This window comes from Dipodomys merriami, unplaced genomic scaffold, assembly GCF_024711535.1.
Source record: "Dipodomys merriami isolate MVZ:Mamm:240054 unplaced genomic scaffold, mDipMer1.0.p SCAF_286, whole genome shotgun sequence".
In the NCBI taxonomy this organism is placed as follows: Eukaryota; Metazoa; Chordata; class Mammalia; order Rodentia; family Heteromyidae; genus Dipodomys; species Dipodomys merriami.
In genome coordinates, this window is record NW_027204337.1 from 23,578 (window position 1) to 43,790 (window position 20,213).

The 20,213-nt window shown below is 39.6% G+C and overlaps 1 protein-coding gene and 1 pseudogene across 1 annotated transcript; one reads left to right on the forward strand and one right to left on the reverse strand.

Moving 5' to 3' along the window:
* Positions 1-2,088: 2,088 nt before the first annotated feature.
* LOC138838642 (cytosolic iron-sulfur assembly component 2B pseudogene) lies at positions 2,089-2,571 on the reverse strand (annotated as a pseudogene).
* A 5,408-nt stretch (positions 2,572-7,979) lies between these two features.
* On the forward strand, positions 7,980-16,137 carry LOC138838620 (zinc finger protein 585A-like). The gene is made up of 6 exons (XM_070038026.1): positions 7,980-8,030; positions 10,701-10,827; positions 11,545-11,634; positions 12,954-13,054; positions 14,172-15,583; positions 15,990-16,137. Exons 1-6 carry the CDS (start codon positions 7,980-7,982, stop codon positions 16,135-16,137), a joined length of 1,929 nt encoding a protein of 642 aa, XP_069894127.1.
* The last annotated feature ends 4,076 nt before the right edge of the window (positions 16,138-20,213 follow it).

A 20,213-nucleotide genomic window follows, 5' to 3' on the forward strand; every position in this document is an offset into this window, starting at 1 on the left:
CTTTGCATTGCTGTTGGAAGTGCTCTGAAGTGCAGTTTTGCATTCAGTAGGTGAAAGCCCCAAGACAGGCACTCAGCCTCTCTTCAGTGGACTTTGGGAGTTGTAACTGTAAGAGATCTCAAGCTACAGATCCGATGTCAGGCACTAACTGCAAGTTGGGCACAGGACCCAGTGGTTCTACCTTGCAGGTGTTCCTCCAGTCTGGGGTTGATGATTTGTTTGGGAGTCATGAACTTGTGCTGCCATTAGCCTGTGTGCTTCTAGACACCAGAATCTGGCTTCTGAAGCTCCAAGAGCAATTTGGGTGTTTCTCCAGACTAGGAGACCCTGGAACTTTATGTTTATTATTTATTATGACCTAGAGATTTTGTTGTTAACCCATGTGACTTTAATTCACTTTGCCCTGCTGTAACATGAGCATGGTAACAATTGCAGTAAAATTGTAAAGTGTGTGCCTTGAATCTTCTTATATTGCAGTTCTATTTTGGGGTTATATTTTGTTGTTTATCTGAGAGGCATTTTTACTCTGCTTCTGTTTGTTAGCCTTCTTAGCACTTCTGGCTTGTTTACTCATGTTTGTACATAACCTTGTTTTTAGAGAAAGGTCTACATGGGATATTGGAGTAGTGTGTGCTGGTCCTATAGTTTCAGGAATGAAGCCTAGCAAGGAGGGCACCCTACAAATAGAAATCTCCCTCCTAAAGAACAGAGGCAGAAAAGCACAGGAAGGTGAAGATGTTTTTAGCTTTCCTTCCCCTAAGCAATAATTGTTCTACTTCTTGAAGCAATCACTTGATGCTTTTGAAAGGAGCAATCACTTGCCGCTTTTGAAAGGTTTAGACCAACTTTCAGGAGGGAAGGTGAGCTGAGCTGAGGAATAAGCCAGAGCATAGTTATCAGAGGGTACAGGAGGGTATGGTTTAGGGTAGAAGGAAAACTATCACAACTGAAAGTATCGGTCTAGGTACCAATCCCTAATCCAATTCTCAATGATTTATTCAGCTTCTTTCCACAATTATTTATAGTATGTGATCTGTCATACTTATCTTCAGTGCCCCATCTGTGGATTTGCTGATGCTAGCTCTAACATGTTGGTACTTCCTGGCAGTTCAGAGAGTTGAAGAGACCTTTGGCCTTCTAAGAAAATTGTAGAAGAAACCTTGAGAAAATATATATTGCTCAAGGTTGTATGCTTTGTAGATGTTGTATATCCTGAAGATTTAGCTAGTATTACCCATTTGCCACAATCTTCTTAAAAAAGTAATAATTCACTTAGGAAATTCCTTTTGGAAATTGAAGTTAATAAGGCATAAACATTCCTTAAAATACCTTATAGGAACATGTTGGTCCTATTTTTGTGCACTTCTTATGGCATTTGCAACTTTAAAATGTTACTAACATGGATATTCTCTACTTTCTTTTTTTTTTTTGTTTTTTGGGTTTTTTTTGTTGGGGGAGGGGGGTTGGTCGTGGGGCCTGAACTCTGGGCCTGGGTGCTGTCCCTCAGCTCTTCAGCTCAAGGCTAGCATTCTACCACTTGAGCCACAGCGCCACTTCCAGCTTTTTTCTTTTTGCTTATGTGGTGCTGAGGAATCTAGCCCAGGGCCTCATGCATGCAAGGCAAGCGCTCTACACTGAGCCATCTTCCCAGCTCCTCTACTTTCTGTTGTTGATAAATTACAATTTCTCCAAAAGAATAATGAGCATATTTTACACCACTTAAAATGAGAGAGTGCCTAAAAATATATTCCAAGACAATTGATAAACTATAATTAAAATACAATGCCCTCTTTTTGTGTGCTAGTCCCAGTTCTTGAGATCAAGGTCTAAACACTATGAACTTCTTTTGCTCAAGGGTAATGTTTACCACTTAAGCCACATCTCTACTCCCAGCTATAATTGGTAGTAATATGTCTAATAAAATAATCTGAAATAGAAATTTTTTAATGAATATAAATTAAAGGTTTATTACAAAATGCAAAATGTTAATTTCTCATTGTCATTGATTCAAGAAAACAAAGTCATGACCCCTGGATGCAGCTGGGGCCAGTAGAGACCAGTATGCAGGCTGGGAGTCAGAAGCCAAGCTTAAGAACGAGCTGACAGACACTGATTCACAACCTCTAGTAGGTGGGTGTTCTCCAGGGCAGCTGCTACTCGCTCCTTATCTGTAAGCTGTTTGTTCACTGCATGCTCCGAGGCGTGGGTTCCTGAGGTAATGTGCACATCCATCTTGAAACGCTGGGGAAGGGATCGCAGAAGCTTGACTTTGATAGACAAACCAATAAGGGTGGCCATGCTGCAGTGCAGAATGGTGGGCGTGAAGGCCACCGCCACTGTGCTCTCAGGGTCTCTAACCTGAACCCAAACTTGCTCTACTACGTTCAACTCCTCTAGGGTCAGGGGATGCCCTGGGTCATTGATGGAGCGAGTAAGATCGAAGATCTCTGGTGCATCAGTGCTGTAGGGAACCTCCTCGTCCTCCTCCCCTGCAGTCACGGGCCACTCCCCAGAGCGCTCATAGATGAGGGGGTTTGCATTCTCCAGCAGGCCACGGCCACCGCCTACCATCCAGCAACTGCGGCCAACCTGAAATAGAAATTTTTTAATGTTTAAGGAGTGATCTTCAGTCACTTATGTTTATGATGATAGTCCAAATCCCAAAAGAAAAAAATGCCCACCCTGAAATATATTTCACTCCCAGTGTCAAGCATTGTGAATATAGACACATTGCCAATAATTAAATCTTTTAAAGTTTTTTAAAGTATGAAAGCATTCAGGTGATGCGGACAAAACCAGTAGTAAGATACAAACGTTGCTTTAAAATGATTCATATTGTCTTTCCTAAAACATCCTCACTGAAATCTGCAGAGTAGATTCTCATTCTTGGCAAATATCACCGTAAAGTTCTTTTTTTTTTTCACCAATAGAGAATTCAACATAATTATCTCTAATTTTATTACCAAACATTTATATAGGTGATCAAGGACTTTGTAGGTCTATGTGTTTCTGTGTTTTCTCACAGAGCAATTATGTATGGTCAGTAAGATGGTGTTTCAGATTTTACTTCCTTTTTTTTTCCTTTTTTATTGTCAAGGTGATTTGCAGAGGGGTTGCAGTTATATAAGTAAGGTAATGAGTACATTTCTTTTCAAACTTGTTCTTCCTTCCCTCAATTTTCTTTTACTTTCCCTCCCCTACAACCCAGTTCATGTTATTTTAGATTAGCAAATTTCCATTCTAAGTAATTGTGTAAAAAAAAAAAACCAGAACTGTGGATAATAGCAATTCCTGTGTGATAAACCAACAAGTATAAGCAAAAGTTCACAGCTATTTAATTCATTATATTTAACTTTTATGAATCTAAAATTTGGGGTGTCCTCAGCTTAGTCTTTTGTGTTAATGTTGTTTAAGAAACATAGAAAACTTTAATATTCTGGGTCCTTTGCTGAGGGTGGTTGGTTGGGATTGTGTCACTCCTATGAGCAGTATTTTATGTTGCATCTTTATTAGGCCCTGTATCTCCAGCAGGATGGCCAAGGTTCTTTTTTTTTGGGGGGGGGGGTCCGGTCATGGGGCCTCAGCTCTTCAGCTCCAGGCTAGCGCTCTACCACTTTAGCCACAGTGCCACTTCTGGCTTTTTTCTTTTTCTTTTTTTTTTGAGAGTAGAATTCTGTTTTATTTAAAGATAGGATTTTAAAGGATTGGGACTTCTGGGTATGTTTTTTTTTTTCTTTCTTTCTTTTTAACTGTAAAATGGGGTCAAAGTTAGTTTCATATTGAGCTGGAAGATTTTCCTCCTATGAACCTAATGCAGGCTGAGTTCTCTGTTACCTCTTGACCAAGCAATTCTGACGTGGTTGCTGTTCCATGGCTTCATGGAAGGACGTGAACGCATGCATGCATGTATGTATGTATGCATGTATGTATGTATATATATGTATTTATTTTTGTGCCAGTCCTGGGCTGAAACTCATGCACTGTCCCTGAGCTTTTTTGCTCAAGGCTAGTACCACTTGACCCACAGCATCACTCCTAGCTGTGTGTGTATGTGTGTGTGTGTGTGTGTGTGTGTGTGTGTGTGTGTGTGTGTGTGTGTGTGTGTGTGTGTGTGTGTATGTGATTAATTGGAGATATGAGTCTGAGTTTTCTACCCAGGCTGGCTTTGAACTGAAATCTTCAGATCTCAGCCTCCTAAGTAGCTAGGATTATAGGCCTGAACCATAGGCTCCTGGCTTTATTTATTTTTTTAAATCTACAAATGGGGTGACATTTTTGTTCTTTGTCTACAAACATTTCCTCTTTCTGCCTATGTTTACAACATGTGTCTCATCGAAGGCCTGCTACCTGGAGTTGGCCTATAGACATGCTATGTTACAATCCCTTGTATCCTATTTCACAACCCTTAGAGGATGCCCCAAACCACAAACGGAACTGAGCCTTGAAGGACCAATGGTTTTCCTATCCATGTACACCTAGGATAATGTTTCGTTTGTAAACTAGGCACAATAAGGGATTGGCAAAAACAACAATCACAACAACAAACTGTAAGAAGTTAGTTAATTTTTGGAATCCTCCACTTAGTATTTTCAGACTGCATTTGCTTGTAGAAGCCGAGAAATGAGGTCATGTGCTCTAGGGGCTGCTTCCAGCCAATAGCTGACCATTAAAACATTCTTCCAGTTCCTTCCATTTTCATCCCCAAATTGAAAGCAATGGTAACAGCCTCAGGTAGTTGATCACATTTTCCTTTGCTCTGCTTATTGAATCAGATGAAAGCAGTTGGGGAATCTCTAAATTCAATAGAGTATTAGAAGGAAGAGTGACAGCCAGGAACTTCTCACTGATGAGTAACAGACAGACCAATTTCACTCGTAAGTCTTCATTCACAACATCCACCAGATCTTGTAGCCAATGCAACTTCATCTACAAACTGCTGGCCCATGATAGGTGCTGTTGCGGTTTGAATGTGCAGTGGAAACTTAAATCCCCAAATGGTTTCATGCTCATTATTAAAGAGCTTGAAGTTGTGAGTCCAAGCTCTTTCTCTCTCATTGCCCCTTCCTCTTCTGCTTTCTGCTATGAGATGATGCAGCATGAAGGGCCCCTCTATCTTGCATTTCCCAGCTTAACTCCACGGCTGGTCTTCAAAACCCCAGGGCCTGCTTCCAATCCGGGCTTTGACAGCATAAGCCATTGACAGGCTGAAGGCCTTGTCATTGCTCCCTTTCCACTTTGGACATGTTACTTCTCCAGGACTTGAAATGTGCAACTTAGAATCTCTTCCAAATAGGGAGCATCCTCAGTGCTGGTAAGTAGTTTGCAGGGTCCCTAAGAATGTTCACTTCAGCAGGACCAAGGCTTTGGCGGTCAGTGGCACTTACCCCAGGCCCTTCTGCATACCCAGATGACAAACATACAACCAGTCTAATGGAACTGTAGGCTGTCAGGGAAGCTATCCCAGGGAGGTGTCACACCTTGGAATCCACCACAAAGTCCAACAGGAGGTGCTGGAGGAAGCACTGCTTTCTGGAGACTACATCCCACTGCCCGCTGCAGAAATCAGGGTACTGGGGAGTGCGCACGGCCTTTTGGGCCGGGAGGTGAGGCGAGGCCGGGGCTGGGCGGGGCCGTGCTCCAGGCCCCAGAGTTCTCTGAGTTCTCTGTGGCCAGGCCCCCCGCATCCCGCTGCCGGTGGCCGGGGTCGCCCCAGCTTTTTTCTTTTTGCTTATGTGGTGCTGAGGAATCAAACCCAGGGCCTCATGCATGCAAGGCAAGCGCTCTACCACTGAGCCACCTTCCTAGCCCCCAAGGTTCTTAATTTGACTGTTTAGGAAAGTGAGAATTAGGAGCTTCTCAAACCTGTGTTTGCATCATCTTTACTGGTGTCAAGCAGGTTCAATGGCAAATAGCAAGTCATTGCACAAGGGTGCTCTGAGTATTTCGATACAGAGAATTAGGCCATTTGGCAACCATTATTGGAACACTATAACATTAGAAAAACGAATTGTATATATTTTTTCCGGTATAACTCTGGGTGAGAAAAATTAAGTTATAACATACATGCATTCCATGGTGTCTAAGTATGTATGAGGTAGAGCACAAATGGTCACTGGAGTCCTAAGATGGATACCTGTGCATTAATAGATTAATAGCTCATGTGTCCCTAAGTGTATTTCAGTAATAACTAGTTTTAGTAAAAATGTGATATAATTTTTTTTTGTTTCAATTATTCAATTATTTTGTGGGAACATTAGTTTTTATGAATTCTACATGTATATTAAACATAGACATGAATTGCTTTTATACTATACCAACTAATGGACTATCTTCCAGCCATGCTTCCAGAATCATCTGTTCATTGTCAACAGCAAGAAAGAATGAACGGATCTCTGGTGAGTTGCTTTTTATTCCTCTTTACTGTACATTCCATTTTATGAACCTAAGTATGTCTAAGATTTAAAAACAGAAAAAACAGGTCCAACTTGAGGAACATGTTCATAAATTAATTAAAAATTGCTTATAGATTTAGTAGTTTATAAAATCTCACCTTTTGTCTTGAGTGCAGATTTGCTTGTTTCCAATGTTTTAAAATTTATTTATTGAGATGAAGTGATTACTTAAATTTCCACAATATTTTGGGATAGTTAGCCAAAGTCAAAACACATTTTTAACTTTACAAGGCTAATTGTCATCATCATGGTCTATGAAGCTTGTGAACTCTACAAACTTTGACAATACAACTATCTCTTCCATGTCGGGTGATATGCACATTTCTTTCTTTGTGCTTAGTGTAAGCTATTCCCTCTTTCTCTCTCATTCCCTCCCTTGCACCACTGCCCTTGAGTTGTGTATGTAGTTCACTTTCATGGATGTCCAGGGCAGCTGATAGACCCCTTTGCTGTATTTTATCACTTGTTTCTTTCTGATTCTGTACCCTCCTCCTAGATTTCCTCATATGTGCACTTGTATATCAGGGAGACCATATGTCAGCTTGGCTTATTTTGCTCAACATGATTTGTTCTAGTTCTATTTTCCTACAAATGTCATTATTTTGTCCTTTCTAATGGCTACATAAAAAATTCCATTGTATATAGGTACCACAATTTTGGATCCATTCATCTGTAGTGGGCATCTGTGTTGTTTCCATATCTTGGCTATTGTGAAAAGTGCAGCAATGAACATGGAGGTGCATGTGTCCTTGTATCCTGGTTCCTGTTGCTCAGGGTAGATACCTAGGAGTGATATAGCTGGGTCATAGGTAAGGTGTATGTTTAGTTTTCTGAGGAACCTCCAGACTGCTTTTTCCAGAGTGGTTGCATTAGTTACATTCCCACTGCTAATGCATTCCCACCACTAATCTTTCTCCACATCCCCACCTTCATTTGTTGTTGTTTGAATTTAGGATCTAAGCCATTCTGACTATGGTAAGGTGGTACCTCAGGGTTGTTTTTATTTGCATTTCCTTTATGCCCTGGGATGATGAACATTTCCTGTGTTTAATTGCCATTTTTATCTCTTCTTCTGAGAAATTTCCCTTTAGATCCCTTTCCCATTTAATTATTGGTTTGTTAGATTTGGGAGAGATTAGTTTCTTGAGTTCCCTGTATATAGTGGATATTAGGCCTTTGTCTGGTATATTGCTGGTAAATATCTTTTCCCAGTTGTTTGGCTGTCTTTCTAGTTTGGTAGCTATGTCTGTAGCTGTGCAGAAACTTTATTTTAAGGTAGTCCCAGTTGTCGAGTCTCTCTCCAATTGTTGTGACCCTGGGACTCTCTGTTCAAGAAGGTACTGCTTGTGTCTTTAAGTTCCAGTGTCTCTCCTACTCTGTCCTGCGGTAGTTTCAGAGTTTGAGGTTTGATGTTAAGATCTTTAATCCATTTTGAGTTGATATTAGTGCATGGTATTAGGCTGGGGTCCACTATAGTTTTCTGCATGTGGCTGCCCAGTTTTCCCAGCACCAATCGTTGAAGAGACTATGTTTTTTCCAGTGTATGTCTTTAGCTCCTTTGTCAAACAGCAGCTGATGGTAAGTATGTGGTTTTATTTCTAGGTCTTCTAGTCTATTCCATTGGTTTTCAGGTCTATTTTAGTGCCAACACAAAGCTGTTTTGTTATTATGACTCTATAGAAGAGCTTGAAATCTGGTATTGTGATACCTCCTGCTTTGCTCCTTTTGCCTAGGATTGCTTTGGGTATTCTAGGTCTTTTGCAGTTCCCGATGAATTTTTGGGTTTTTTTCTCTATTTCCATAAAGAATGTCATTGGGATTTTTATTGGAACTGCATTGAATTTGTATATCATTTTTGGCAGGATGGCCATTTTCACAATATTGATTCTGCCTATCCAAGAACATGGAAGGTCTTTCCATTTCCTGGTGTCCTCTTTAATTTCTTTCTTTAGGCTTTTATAGTTTTCACTAAATAGGTCCTTTACATCTTTGGTTAGGTTAATTCCTAGCCATTTGGAGGTTATTATGAATGATGTTGTTTTCCTGATTTCCCTTTCTTCTTGTATATTGTTGATATACTGAAAGGCAACTGATTTTTGTGCACTAGTTTCATATCCTGCTACTTTGCTCAAGTGACTTATAAGTTCTGTGAGTTTGGGAGTGGAATTTTGGGGGTCGTTTAGGTATAAGATCATGTCATCTGCAAATAGGGATAGTTTAATTTCTTCCTTCCTTTTGTGGCTCTCTTTAATGTCCTTTTCTTACCTTATTGCTCTGGCTAAGGATTCCAGAACTATTTATTCTAGATTTTCTACTCACTAGCTTTCATTATTTTTCTCGCTCTCTCTTTTTGTATCTATTTTTCTATCACTTTTTCATTTTCTTTCTCTCAGGGCCTCTTCCATCCATCTGTCTCTTTTTTTCTTTTCTTCAACTGATCTATCTGGGAACTAGTTTTTCTTACTGATCAATTTAATTTGCTGATGTGGCTCTTAGAATTCAGATTTTTATTATCCATTATATAGGGAAAGTGTTGCCTAGATAGTTCTATGGGATTCCAGAGCCAAAGAAAATTAGAAAAACCTAAAGACATATACACATAGAGAGATTGTTAGTTATTTCATTATAATTTTGATATGAATTTTTCTCATTACTATTATTTACTATTTGCATATATTCTTCAGTTTTTTTCCCATTTTAAAATCAGATTTTCTGTGCAGTAGTTTTGGATTGGTTTTATATTTTCTAATGCATTCCAGTAATTAACATATTTAGAAATATTTGAGAACATTTTCTTTTATACCATGTTTTTTCTTTTTGGTTCATTGTACCTTTTGAAGGAAAAGTTTTAAGTGTATGAATTTAAATAATGTTTAGCTTTGTATCAGATACTTTTGGTGTCCTATCCAAGGAGTTACTGTCAAATCTAATGTCATGAAGCTTTTCTTCCCTCCTCTCTTCTTTTCTTCCTGCCCTTTCCCTCTCTTTCCCTCCTCTCCACACCTCTCTTGCCCCTCTTCTTTCTTCTTTTCCCTACCCCTTTGCTCCCCTTCTCTCCCTGTTCCACTTTTTCTTTTCTCTTTAGCTCTGAGATGAGGATTGCTGTGTTGTCACAGTTGGTATCTAACTTGGAAACTCATTTGATATTCCTACCTCAATCACCATCATACCTTTCTTGGGCTAGTACTGGATCTTGAACTCACAGCCCTCATAGTCAGTTAGCTTCTTCATTCAATGTTGGGCCCATCACTTTAGCCATGAGTCCAACCTGCTTATTAGCTGCTTAAATTGAGTTGTCTACTCAGGCTGGTTTATAGACCTCAGCCTCCAAAGTAAGTAGGATAGGATACCAGTTGAGCCAGAAGCAATTGTTTTGTTTATTCTTACCTGAATATTTAACATTAACAGTTAATTGGATATTACAATGAAACAAGATTATTGTTATTGGTTTATGCAGAATTAATATTCAACCTAAACTCAAATATTTCATGATTCAAATTAAGTGTTGTATTTTATTTCAAATAATCTTTTCAAGAAATATTTTATTACTCCCTCACCTATAGTCTATATTGTAGGAGGTAGGCAGTGTTTACAAAAATTCATGCTAGCAGTTCTTTTTTACTTAGGAAGGAAGTATCAGAATATCTATGACCTTACTACATTCTTTAGAAAATTAATAACAAAAATGATTGACATAGGATATTGTTATTGTGGGAACTAAGTCAAATCTTGTATGGCCTTATCAATCATTAGCTACTTTCTTGAGTACTATTACTCCATTTAACATTAACCTGGACACTGTGCTTTTTGTAGATCTACTAAAGTGGTATGTAGTCCATGTGATGTCCTTAATGTGTTTTGATTGCTTACAACAATACTTTTTAATAGAAGATCTAAATAGGCTCTTCACTGGGAAGAAAAAGTAATTTTTTTTACTATATTGTTACCCTAATATCTAGTAAATTTTATCAAAACATCTTTCTGGTACCTACTTATATTTAATGTTATCATGTCAGGTTATTAGCTCCTTAGAATTGTTATCTTCTTTCTCTTGCTAGCACCAAAAATGTGTTCTGATTTATTAGGGAATCTTTGTATTTTAATTAGTGTTAACATAGAGGCAAAATATTTGATTTTTAATTCTCCCAATGTATAGATGACACAAAATACATGTTAAAAGGGTGAAATTCCGGACCTACTGTTCCCATGACTGAAGGCTAATTATTTGATGGAAATATACCCTCACAGAAGCTGGTGTCATTTGATGATTTGTCTGTGGACTTTAGCTGGGAGGAGTGGATGGACCTGGACACTGCTCAGAGGACCTTGTATAGAGATGTAATGCTGGAGACCTACAACAACCTGGTGTCTTTGGGTGAGCAAAAGTCATACTAATTTGCAAAGTCAAATGATTTGTTTTCAGTAGATATCTGAATATTTGTCAGATTTTCAATAGTATTTAAATGTAAAGTTCCAGTGTGTGAGAAGTATCATGTCTTCCAAAGGAAAACTTCAACTTTATCATGTAACTCTTGAGGCAATTTTATTCTCATTCTTCAAGGAGCAAATCAGAAATTTGACAAAAGTTTTAAACTATGCTCCACTAACAGGAGACTGTCTTCCAAACTTGAGGTGATTATTTTAGGTGGTATACAGTAGAAGAGGTATGACTATTGGAAATATGAACTGGAAATCACTAGTTGAAAGTGGCTATTTATAATCCAAACCTGTCCCTGGGTGCAATGGTTCAGGCCTATAATCCTAGCTACTCAGAAGGCTGAATCTGGGGAATTTCAGTTTGAAGCCAGCAATGGCTGAATAGTCCCCATGAGACTCTTATCTCCAATTAACCACTCAAAAATTAAAAGTGTAGAGGGGACTTAAACTTTTACAATGCTATCATAGAGCACAAGGGCCAAGATTAAGCAACAAAACCAGTAAAATAAATCCAAAGCTGGGGGAAAGTCAATCATGAAGCCAGTGAAAACTGAGAAACAACATTTAAGAGCAACATTGTGAACAGGATGTCTGAGATGTTAGAGGAATAATGACTCAGCATGAACAATAGTTCTGCACTGGTTCTTATTAACAGAGCACTGTGTTCCTAAACCTAACTTGATTGTCAAGCTGGAGCAAGGTGTAGAACCATGGATAGGAGAAGCCTCAGACAAGAATTTCTCAGGTAAGTTAATGCACCTTGCATAGTGACATTGGATCCAGCCCCCAGTTGGTAAGTTCATCTTGTGCTGAACTGAGCAATAATGTTCCTAGTCAGAGAATTATGTGATCCTTTATCTCCTTTGTGAATCAAGAATTAATATGGAGATACCCTGAATTCTGTGTGGCAGTTGAGTTATAGTTAGCAATTCTCTTTCTCTGTATGGAAATCATTCTGAAACAAACCAACAAAAAGTAATGGAGGAAATGAGATATCATTTTCTTTGAAACTAGCACAATCCGGGTAAGTGGAAATAAGGAGTACTTCTGGGCTACTATCCTTTGAGAAAGCAAATTTCTTTTTTTGGCGGGGGGGGGGTCCAGTCGTGGGCCTGAACTCTGGGCCTGGGTACTGTCCCTCAGCACTTCAACATAAGGCTAGTGCTCTACCATTTGAGCCACAGTGCCACTTTCCGGCTTTTTTTTTCTGCTTATGTGGTGCTGAGGAATCAAACCCAGGGCCTCATGCATGCAAGGCAAGCGCTGTACCACTGAGCCACCTTCCCAGCCCCAGAGAAGGCAAATTTCTTATCAGTCATGGTTGGCAGAGACTGGGATTCAGAACCAAAGATTTTAGTATAGAGAGGATAATTGAGTGATCTTTACCTGGAGGATATTTGGTCTTCCATGAATCTAAAAGGCAGGAGTGTTAGAAAAGGAATTTTGATGAAACTTTGTTAAAGATGGAGAGAAATGGTTTTTAAAATTCTCAAAGGGACCTAAAAGTAATTCTTACTAAGAAGTTAGAACTGAAGAGATATAGGTATGAATCCTTACTTCTGAGAACAATTCCTGTTTAAGTGAAAGGACAAGGGGTGTATAAAACATTCTTTTGGTCTCTGAATCTAGAAAATATTACTTTTCCTAACCTACTAGTTAAGAAAAAAGCAGCACAGTACATAAATTTTTTCAAGAAAAATGAAAAACACAGCAGCTATCCCCTTATGATCAAACAAAAGTATATTTGAGAAAAACAACACCGTAATTACTAAAGGCAGATGGCTAGTACTTGGCTTAAAATTCTAGCAGCACATAGTTGAGTGATTTGAGTAAATATTTCCTCTGATATAAAAGAAGAAAAAATTTAAACACAAAAACATTATTTTCCACTGGAAGTAATCAGTATTACTTCAATACATTTGAGAAAAAAGCATATATTTTCTATAAATCATTTCTGACTTTGATATTTTAAAATCTCTAACAGTTACAATGAAATAAATGTCTACACTAAGTGAACTTTGGATTTTACTTATTTTTTATATTTTTTTCTATGACTCATCTTAGATGTCCCAGGAATTGAGGATGTGATTAAGATGTGCCAGAAAAGTCCAGATGAATGTCTGTGTGAAGCAACAGTCACGAAAATTAACACAGTGGAGGAAAGGGTGAGATTAGTAATGACCCTTAATTTGAGCTCAAAACATAAGCCAGAGGTGATTAGAAATAATGTGAACTCCTTAGAGATAAGGACTGAGGATTTCATTGAGTATCAGTATAGTGAGCCTGATGAGATGCATGCTGCATGTAGGCCTGGTGTGTCTCCTGTAATTGAAGAATCCTGCAGATATTCAGAACATTTTAGTCAAAAGTATGAGAACTCCAAATGAGCTGCAGAATTTTGAATATGGAGAAGGGAAGTATTAAACTCAGAGACCATATTCTTTTTTTAAATTTTTCTTATTTAAAAAGCTTTTTTGTCAGTTGTGGGGCTTGAACTCAGGGTCTGTGCACTGTCCCTCAGCTCTTCAGCTCAACGCAGTGCTCTACCACCTGAGCCACAGCACCAATTCCTGTTTTCTGGTACTTTATTGGAGATAAGAGTCTCACAGACTTTCCTGCCCTGCCTGGCTTTGAACCACAGTTCTTAGATCTCAGCCTCTTGAGTAACCAGGATTACAGCATGAACCACCAGTGCCTGGGTTAGAGATCATATTCTTTTTTTTTTGTCATGGGGCTTGAACTCTGGGCTTGGGTGCTGTCCTTGTGCTCTTCAGCTCAAGGTAAGCACTTTACCGCTTGAGTCACAGCACCACTTTCGTTTTTCTAGCAGTTTATTGGAGATAAGAGTCTCATGAACCTTCCTTCCTGCCCGGGCTGGCTTTGAACCGCAATCCTCAGATCTCAGCCTCCTGAGTAGCTAGGATTACAGGCGTGAGCCACCAGCGCCCGGCTAGAGATCATATTTTTTAGATGTAACTGGGTTTGTGTGAGAGAGACCTTCCACTTAGTAAATATAGAAAAGACTATAAGTCAGCTCTCCTTGTCTAAGAAATACTTCAGAGAGTAAGGAGAGCACCTGAATGTATGGTCTGTACGAAAACATTCTACTTTAGCCTTATAGTCACTACACATCAGAAAATATACTCAGGACAGAATCCTTGTCCATGTAGTGGACATTAGTCCATTAGTCTTTCACTAAAGCAATATACCTTACAAAACCTCAGAGCAAAGCTCCAGAGGAGTAGTCTGATGAGTTTCCAATTTGCAAAATTTATCTTTCAGAAGTCAGACCTGACTTTCCAGCCTGAAACACGCACAGTAGAGCTACCCTATGCATATGAGGAATGTAGGAAATTTCCCACCCAGAAGTCATCTCTCAGCAGGCATCGGAGAACTCACACAGAAGAGAAAACTTCTGAATGCAAGAAATGTGGAAAGACCTTCAGGCAGTCATACCTCATTTTTCATCAGAGAACACACACAGGAGAGAAACCTTATGAATGTAACAAATGTGGAAAATCTTTCAGACACAAGGCAAACTTTACTGTCCATTGGAGAATCCATACAGGAGAGAAACCTTATGACTGTGACAACTGTGGAAACTCCTTCAGACATAAGTCAGGCCTCACTTTGCATCAGAGAAGACACACAGGAGAGAAACCTTATAAATGTGACAAATGTGGAAGGTCTTTCACCCGTAAGACACACCTTCATGTTCACCACAGAATACACACAGGAGAGAAACCTTATAAATGTGACAAATGTGGAAGGTCTTTCACCCGTAAGACACACCTTCATGTTCACCACAGAATACACACAGGAGAGAAACCTTATGCATGTATAAAATGTGGACAGTCTTTCACCCGTAAGGCATCCCTTCATGTTCATCAAAGAACACACACAGGAGAGAAACCTTATGAATGTGACAACTGTGGAAACACCTTCAGACAGAAGTCAGACCTCACTTTGCATCAGAGAAGACACACAGGAGAGAAACCTTATAAATGTGACAAATGTGGAAGGTCTTTCTCCCGTAAGACACACCTTCATGTTCACCACAGAATACACACAGGAGAGAAACCTTATAAATGTGACAAATGTGGAAGGTCTTTCACCCGTAAGACACACCTTCATGCTCATCAAAGAACACACACAGGAGAGAAACCTTATGAATGTAACAAATGTGGAAAATCTTTCAGACACAAGGCAAACTTTACTGTTCATTGGAGAATCCATACAGGAGAGAAACCTTATGAATGTGACAACTGTGGAAACACCTTCAGACAGAAGTCAGACCTCACTTTGCATCAGAGAAGACACACAGGAGAGAAACCTTATAAATGTGACAAATGTGGAAGGTCTTTCGCCCGTAAGACACACCTTCATGTTCACCACAGAATACACACAGGAGAGAAACCTTATGCCTGTATAAAATGTGGACAGTCTTTCACCCGTAAGGCATGCCTTCATGCTCATCAAAGAACACACACAGGAGAGAAACCTTATGAATGTAACAAATGTGGAAAATCTTTCAGACACAAGGCAAACTTTACTGTTCATTGGAGAATCCATACAGGAGAGAAACCTTTTGAATGTGACAACTGTGGAAACACCTTCAGACAGAAGTCAGACCTCACTTTGCATCAGAGAAGACACACAGCAGAGAAACCTTATAAATGTGACAAATGTGGAAGGTCTTTCGCCCGTAAGACACACCTTCATGTTCACCACAGAATACACACAGGAGAGAAACTGATGCCTGTATAAAATGTGGACAGTCTTTCACCCGTAAGGCATACCTTCATGTTCATCAAAGAACACACACAGGAGAGAAACCTTATGAATGTAACAAATGTGGAAAGTCTTGCAACTGGAAGGCAGAACTTACTATTCATCAGAGAACACACACAGGAGAGAAGCCTTATGAATGTAAGATGTATGAAAAGTCCTTTACCTGAAAGTCAACCCTCAACAAACAAAAGAATTCACACAGGTGAGAAACCATATAAATGTAACGAATGTGCAAAGTCTTTCATCCAGAAGACAGAACTTCATGTCCATCAGAGAATACACACAGCAGAGAAAGCTTATGAATGTAAGATGTGAAAAATCCTTTACCCAGAAGTCAAACCTCAAGAGGCATAAGAGAATTCACACAGGTGAGAAACCTTATGAATGCAATAAATGTGGAAAGTCTTTCAGCCGGAAGTCACATGTCACTTTGCATCAGAGAACACATACAGGATAGAAACCTTATGAATGCAACAACTATGGAAAGATTTTAAGTGGAGGTCACACATGATAGAATTCACACAGTTGAGAAACCTTATAGATGTAACAAATGTGGAAAATCATTTAACCAGAACCTCCCAACTCAGCAGGCATAAGTGAATTCATACACATGAGAAATCTTAGGAATATAACAAAGGTGGAAGATCTTTCACCTGGAAAAAACTCAATTTATATCAGAGAACCCACACTGGATAGAAGCCTCATGCATGTAGCAAATGTGCAGTTTTTCACTCAGAAGGCACAGCTTAGGATTCTTCATTGACTACCCACAGGAGAGACATATTATGAATACAACAAATGTGGAAAGTTTTTCAAGAAGACATAGGTCAGTTTGTCTCAGAAAATACCCAGAGGACAGAAGCCATATGAATGTAACAAATATGGAAATTCCTTAGCCATTAAAGCATAGCTGAGCCCTGGATTCAAATAGAACATGACATCTATACAATGAATAGATTATTCTATGCCACAGTTCCATGTTGGTTGTTGTGGACATGTTACTCCTGCCTATGTTATTCCAATTGTCTAACCATGGGAAAGTCAAGTGAGCCTTAACTCTACATCCTTTATATTGCAGCTCATAGATAATATCTACTGTTTCCTGTGATCTCAACCCAGCCCTGAGGGAAGGGTAGATTGTTTTTAAATACTTCCTCAGAATCCCAACACTCCTGAGTAATGGTAATGAGAAAAGAATCTAGTTGAGTGCTGGAGAGCTATCTCCTGGAACCCTTCATTCCTCTGTATAATGTCATGGAATCCAAAGCCAGAGCAAGTTTTTTTCCCTTTCTTCAAATCTTCATCAACTTATCCTGGAAATACTGATGCTCTAGTAGATAGCCTAAGCCAGGAAAAGATTCAAATCATGAATGCCTACCAAGTCTACATTTCCACTCCTGGCGAAAAATAGGTCACCTTCTTCGAAATGGACTTTTTCTGAAGGACATGAGGAAGAGCACACTTGTACAATCCACTCACCATCTTGCTGTCAAAGACCTCTAGGGAGCCTTTCTGATCAGTAGGTGACCCCACCTGTGACCATTGTTCTACGTGGCTCCCAAGATGGTTCACAGATCAGAACATCCTGAACCAATTACCAATTGATATCTGTGCCAAGAATTCACTTTTCCTTGACTGATTGGCCCCGGTTAGTCTTTTGTCCTACTGAAGTGATGCTATGAAGGGAATGACAACTTTCTGCTGATTACTGATGTGAGTCAAACACGCCAGGGGTCAAGGTCAGCTGAGAAAAGTTATCTGCCTCTTCAGGTACTCCTCAACAATCAGGGGCCCAGTCAGTCTTACCCTCACCAGGTGCTTCAGGATAGATACCCAGTCACTCCCACAGTCCTTAACTCACTGAGAACCATCCAAGCTATTTTCCCTTCATCATCCACTATGCACTCTACTGACCTGATGACACTACGCCTTGTGACTACTTCCTCAGGATCCCCCTAGTCACAGGGACAAAGTTATCTTCTCTCTTTCAGGGACAGTTATCCTCTCTCTCTCTCTCTCTCTCTCTCTCTCTCTCTCTCTCTCTCTCTCTCTCTCTCTCTCTCTCTCTCTCTCTCTCTCTCTCTCTCTCTCTCTCTCTCTCTCTCTCTCTCTCTCTCTCTCTCTCTCTCTCTCTCTCTCTCACACACACACACACACACACACACTACTCTGAAAACCCATGTAAAATTTCTGGATTTCCATGTCTAATGTTTTCTATTTGGACATCAACACAAATAAGATGATGCACAATTTGTTTCATGATATTCTATTACTATATTTATCTTTTTTTGTTTGTGCTCATAGAGAGCTTTAAACTCATGGCACATTAGTCTTTGGTTTTTATGCTCAAGCTTGGTGCTCTACTCCTTATGCCACATATCAAATTTTGATATTGTTCTATTTTGTATCACGAGTCCTTCTGATAAGGGCAGTGAAGGTGTGCCCCCTGTTACATTTTCTCTTCTAAGATGTTTACAAAAAGATGTTTACATTCAAAGAACTACAATATTTTAAATTAGAAAAGTATTTTTAAAAATGGTTTCATTGCAGAACCTTAAGTCAAAATGTAGTATTTTGTTGCATATTTAAAAATAAGTAAAGATATTGTTTGGTTTTTTTTCTTTCTTCCTTTTTTTTTGTCTTTCCTGGGCCTGGGCACTGTACCTCAGCTCTTCAGCTCAAGGCTAGCGTTCTACCATTTCAGCCACATCACCACTTCTGGCTTTTTCTGCTTATGTGGTGCTGAGGAATCAAACCCAGGGCCTAATGCATATAAGGCAAGCACTCTACCACTGAGCCACCTTCCCAGCCCCTATTAGAGAATTTTTAAAAAGATGAGGAATAGCTGGGCACTGGTAGCTCACACCTGAAATCCTAGCTTTTCAGAAGGCTGAGATCTGAGGATCATGGTTGAAAGCCAGCCCAGGAAGGAAAGTCCATGAGACTCTTATCTCCAATAAAAACCACTCAAAAACTGGAAGTGGCGCTGTGGCTCAAGCAGTAGAGAGCTCCCCTTGAGCTGAGAAGCACAGGGATAGAGCCCAAGCCCAGAGTTCAAGTCCCACGACTGACCAAAAAAAAAAAAAAAAGATGAGGAATATAGATTAAGTAACATTGAGCAGTCTCTTGTAAAAGCAGCATTCAGAAACTCTAAACATACCTCCATAACAATAGTAAAGATTTCCCATTTCTCAGAATTTTAGAAGGAACCTGAGCATATCCCAACTGTTCACAAATGTGAACCTCTTGGCTCTCAATGACAGTTGGAGTTGAAGGCAAGACTTCATTCTTCATCTCATTGTGGTAAGAGGTCATAGAATGTTCACATTGAGCACCTGCCAACATACACATTGACATCGTATTGTTTCAAAAATAAATCCCACAACCACATGTTACTATAATGTCTGGATATGAAATCATTTTAAAATGGCAAAAGAGAGCATCAATCAAAATGTACTTTCATTGATTGAAAATTTCAGTGTGAATTAAAAAAAAAACAATAAAATTGGATTGGAGGAAACGCCATCACTGGAGCCCGTGAACTTCAAGATCCAGGGCCAAGTCTCAGCCTTAATGCCACTCCTGCCACCACCCAGAAGCCACTGAAACCCTGTCTGTCCTCCACCACCTACTCAGGACACAAAATCCAGTCATGGGTACAAATGAGCTGGTACAGAAGGCCAAACTGACCTAGCAGGCTGAGCAATATGGTGACATGAAGTCTCACTGAGCAAAGAGCTGAATTGTCTAATGATTAAAGGAATCTTCTCTCAGTTGCTTACAGAAATGTTATAGATGCCTATAGGTCATCTTAGAGGGTCATTTCAAGTATTGAGCAAAAAAATGGAAGGTGCTGAGAAAAACAGCAGATGATGAAGAACATAGAATCAAGAATGAGCTAGGAGATAGCTACAATGATGCACTGTCACTTTTGGAAAAGTTCTCTATCCCTAGTGCTTCACAAGCAGAAAGCAGTCTTGTATTTGAAAATGAAGAGAGACTACTACCACTACTTGGCTGAGATTGCTGCTGCTGATGACAAGAAAGGGATTGTGAATCGTTCATAACCAGCATACCAAGAAGCTTTTGAGATCAGCCAAAAGGAAATGCAAGCTGAGTGCTAGTGGTTCACACCTGTAATCCTAGCTACTCAGGAGGCTTAGATCTGAGCATCACCGTTCAAAGCCAGCCCAGCCTGGGCAGGAATGTCTGAGAGACTTTTGTTTTTCTTGTCAAAATAGTGTACAGAGGGGTTACAATTACATGAGCAAGGTAATGAGTACATTTCATATCAAGCATTGTTGCCTCCTCCTTTGTTTCCCCATCCCATCCCTTCCTATCCCCCCCTCACATCTCATCACACCCTCCACCCCCATGTGCCAAAATTGTAAAATTCGTTTTTCGGCATAACGTGTTGTACTTCATATTGTTGCAATGGGTCCACCTGTATCCCTATTTAAACAATTTGTTTTTTCCTTTCCCCTCCACAAATTATACAACATCAAATACAGTGAAAACAGGGGTTATACCATC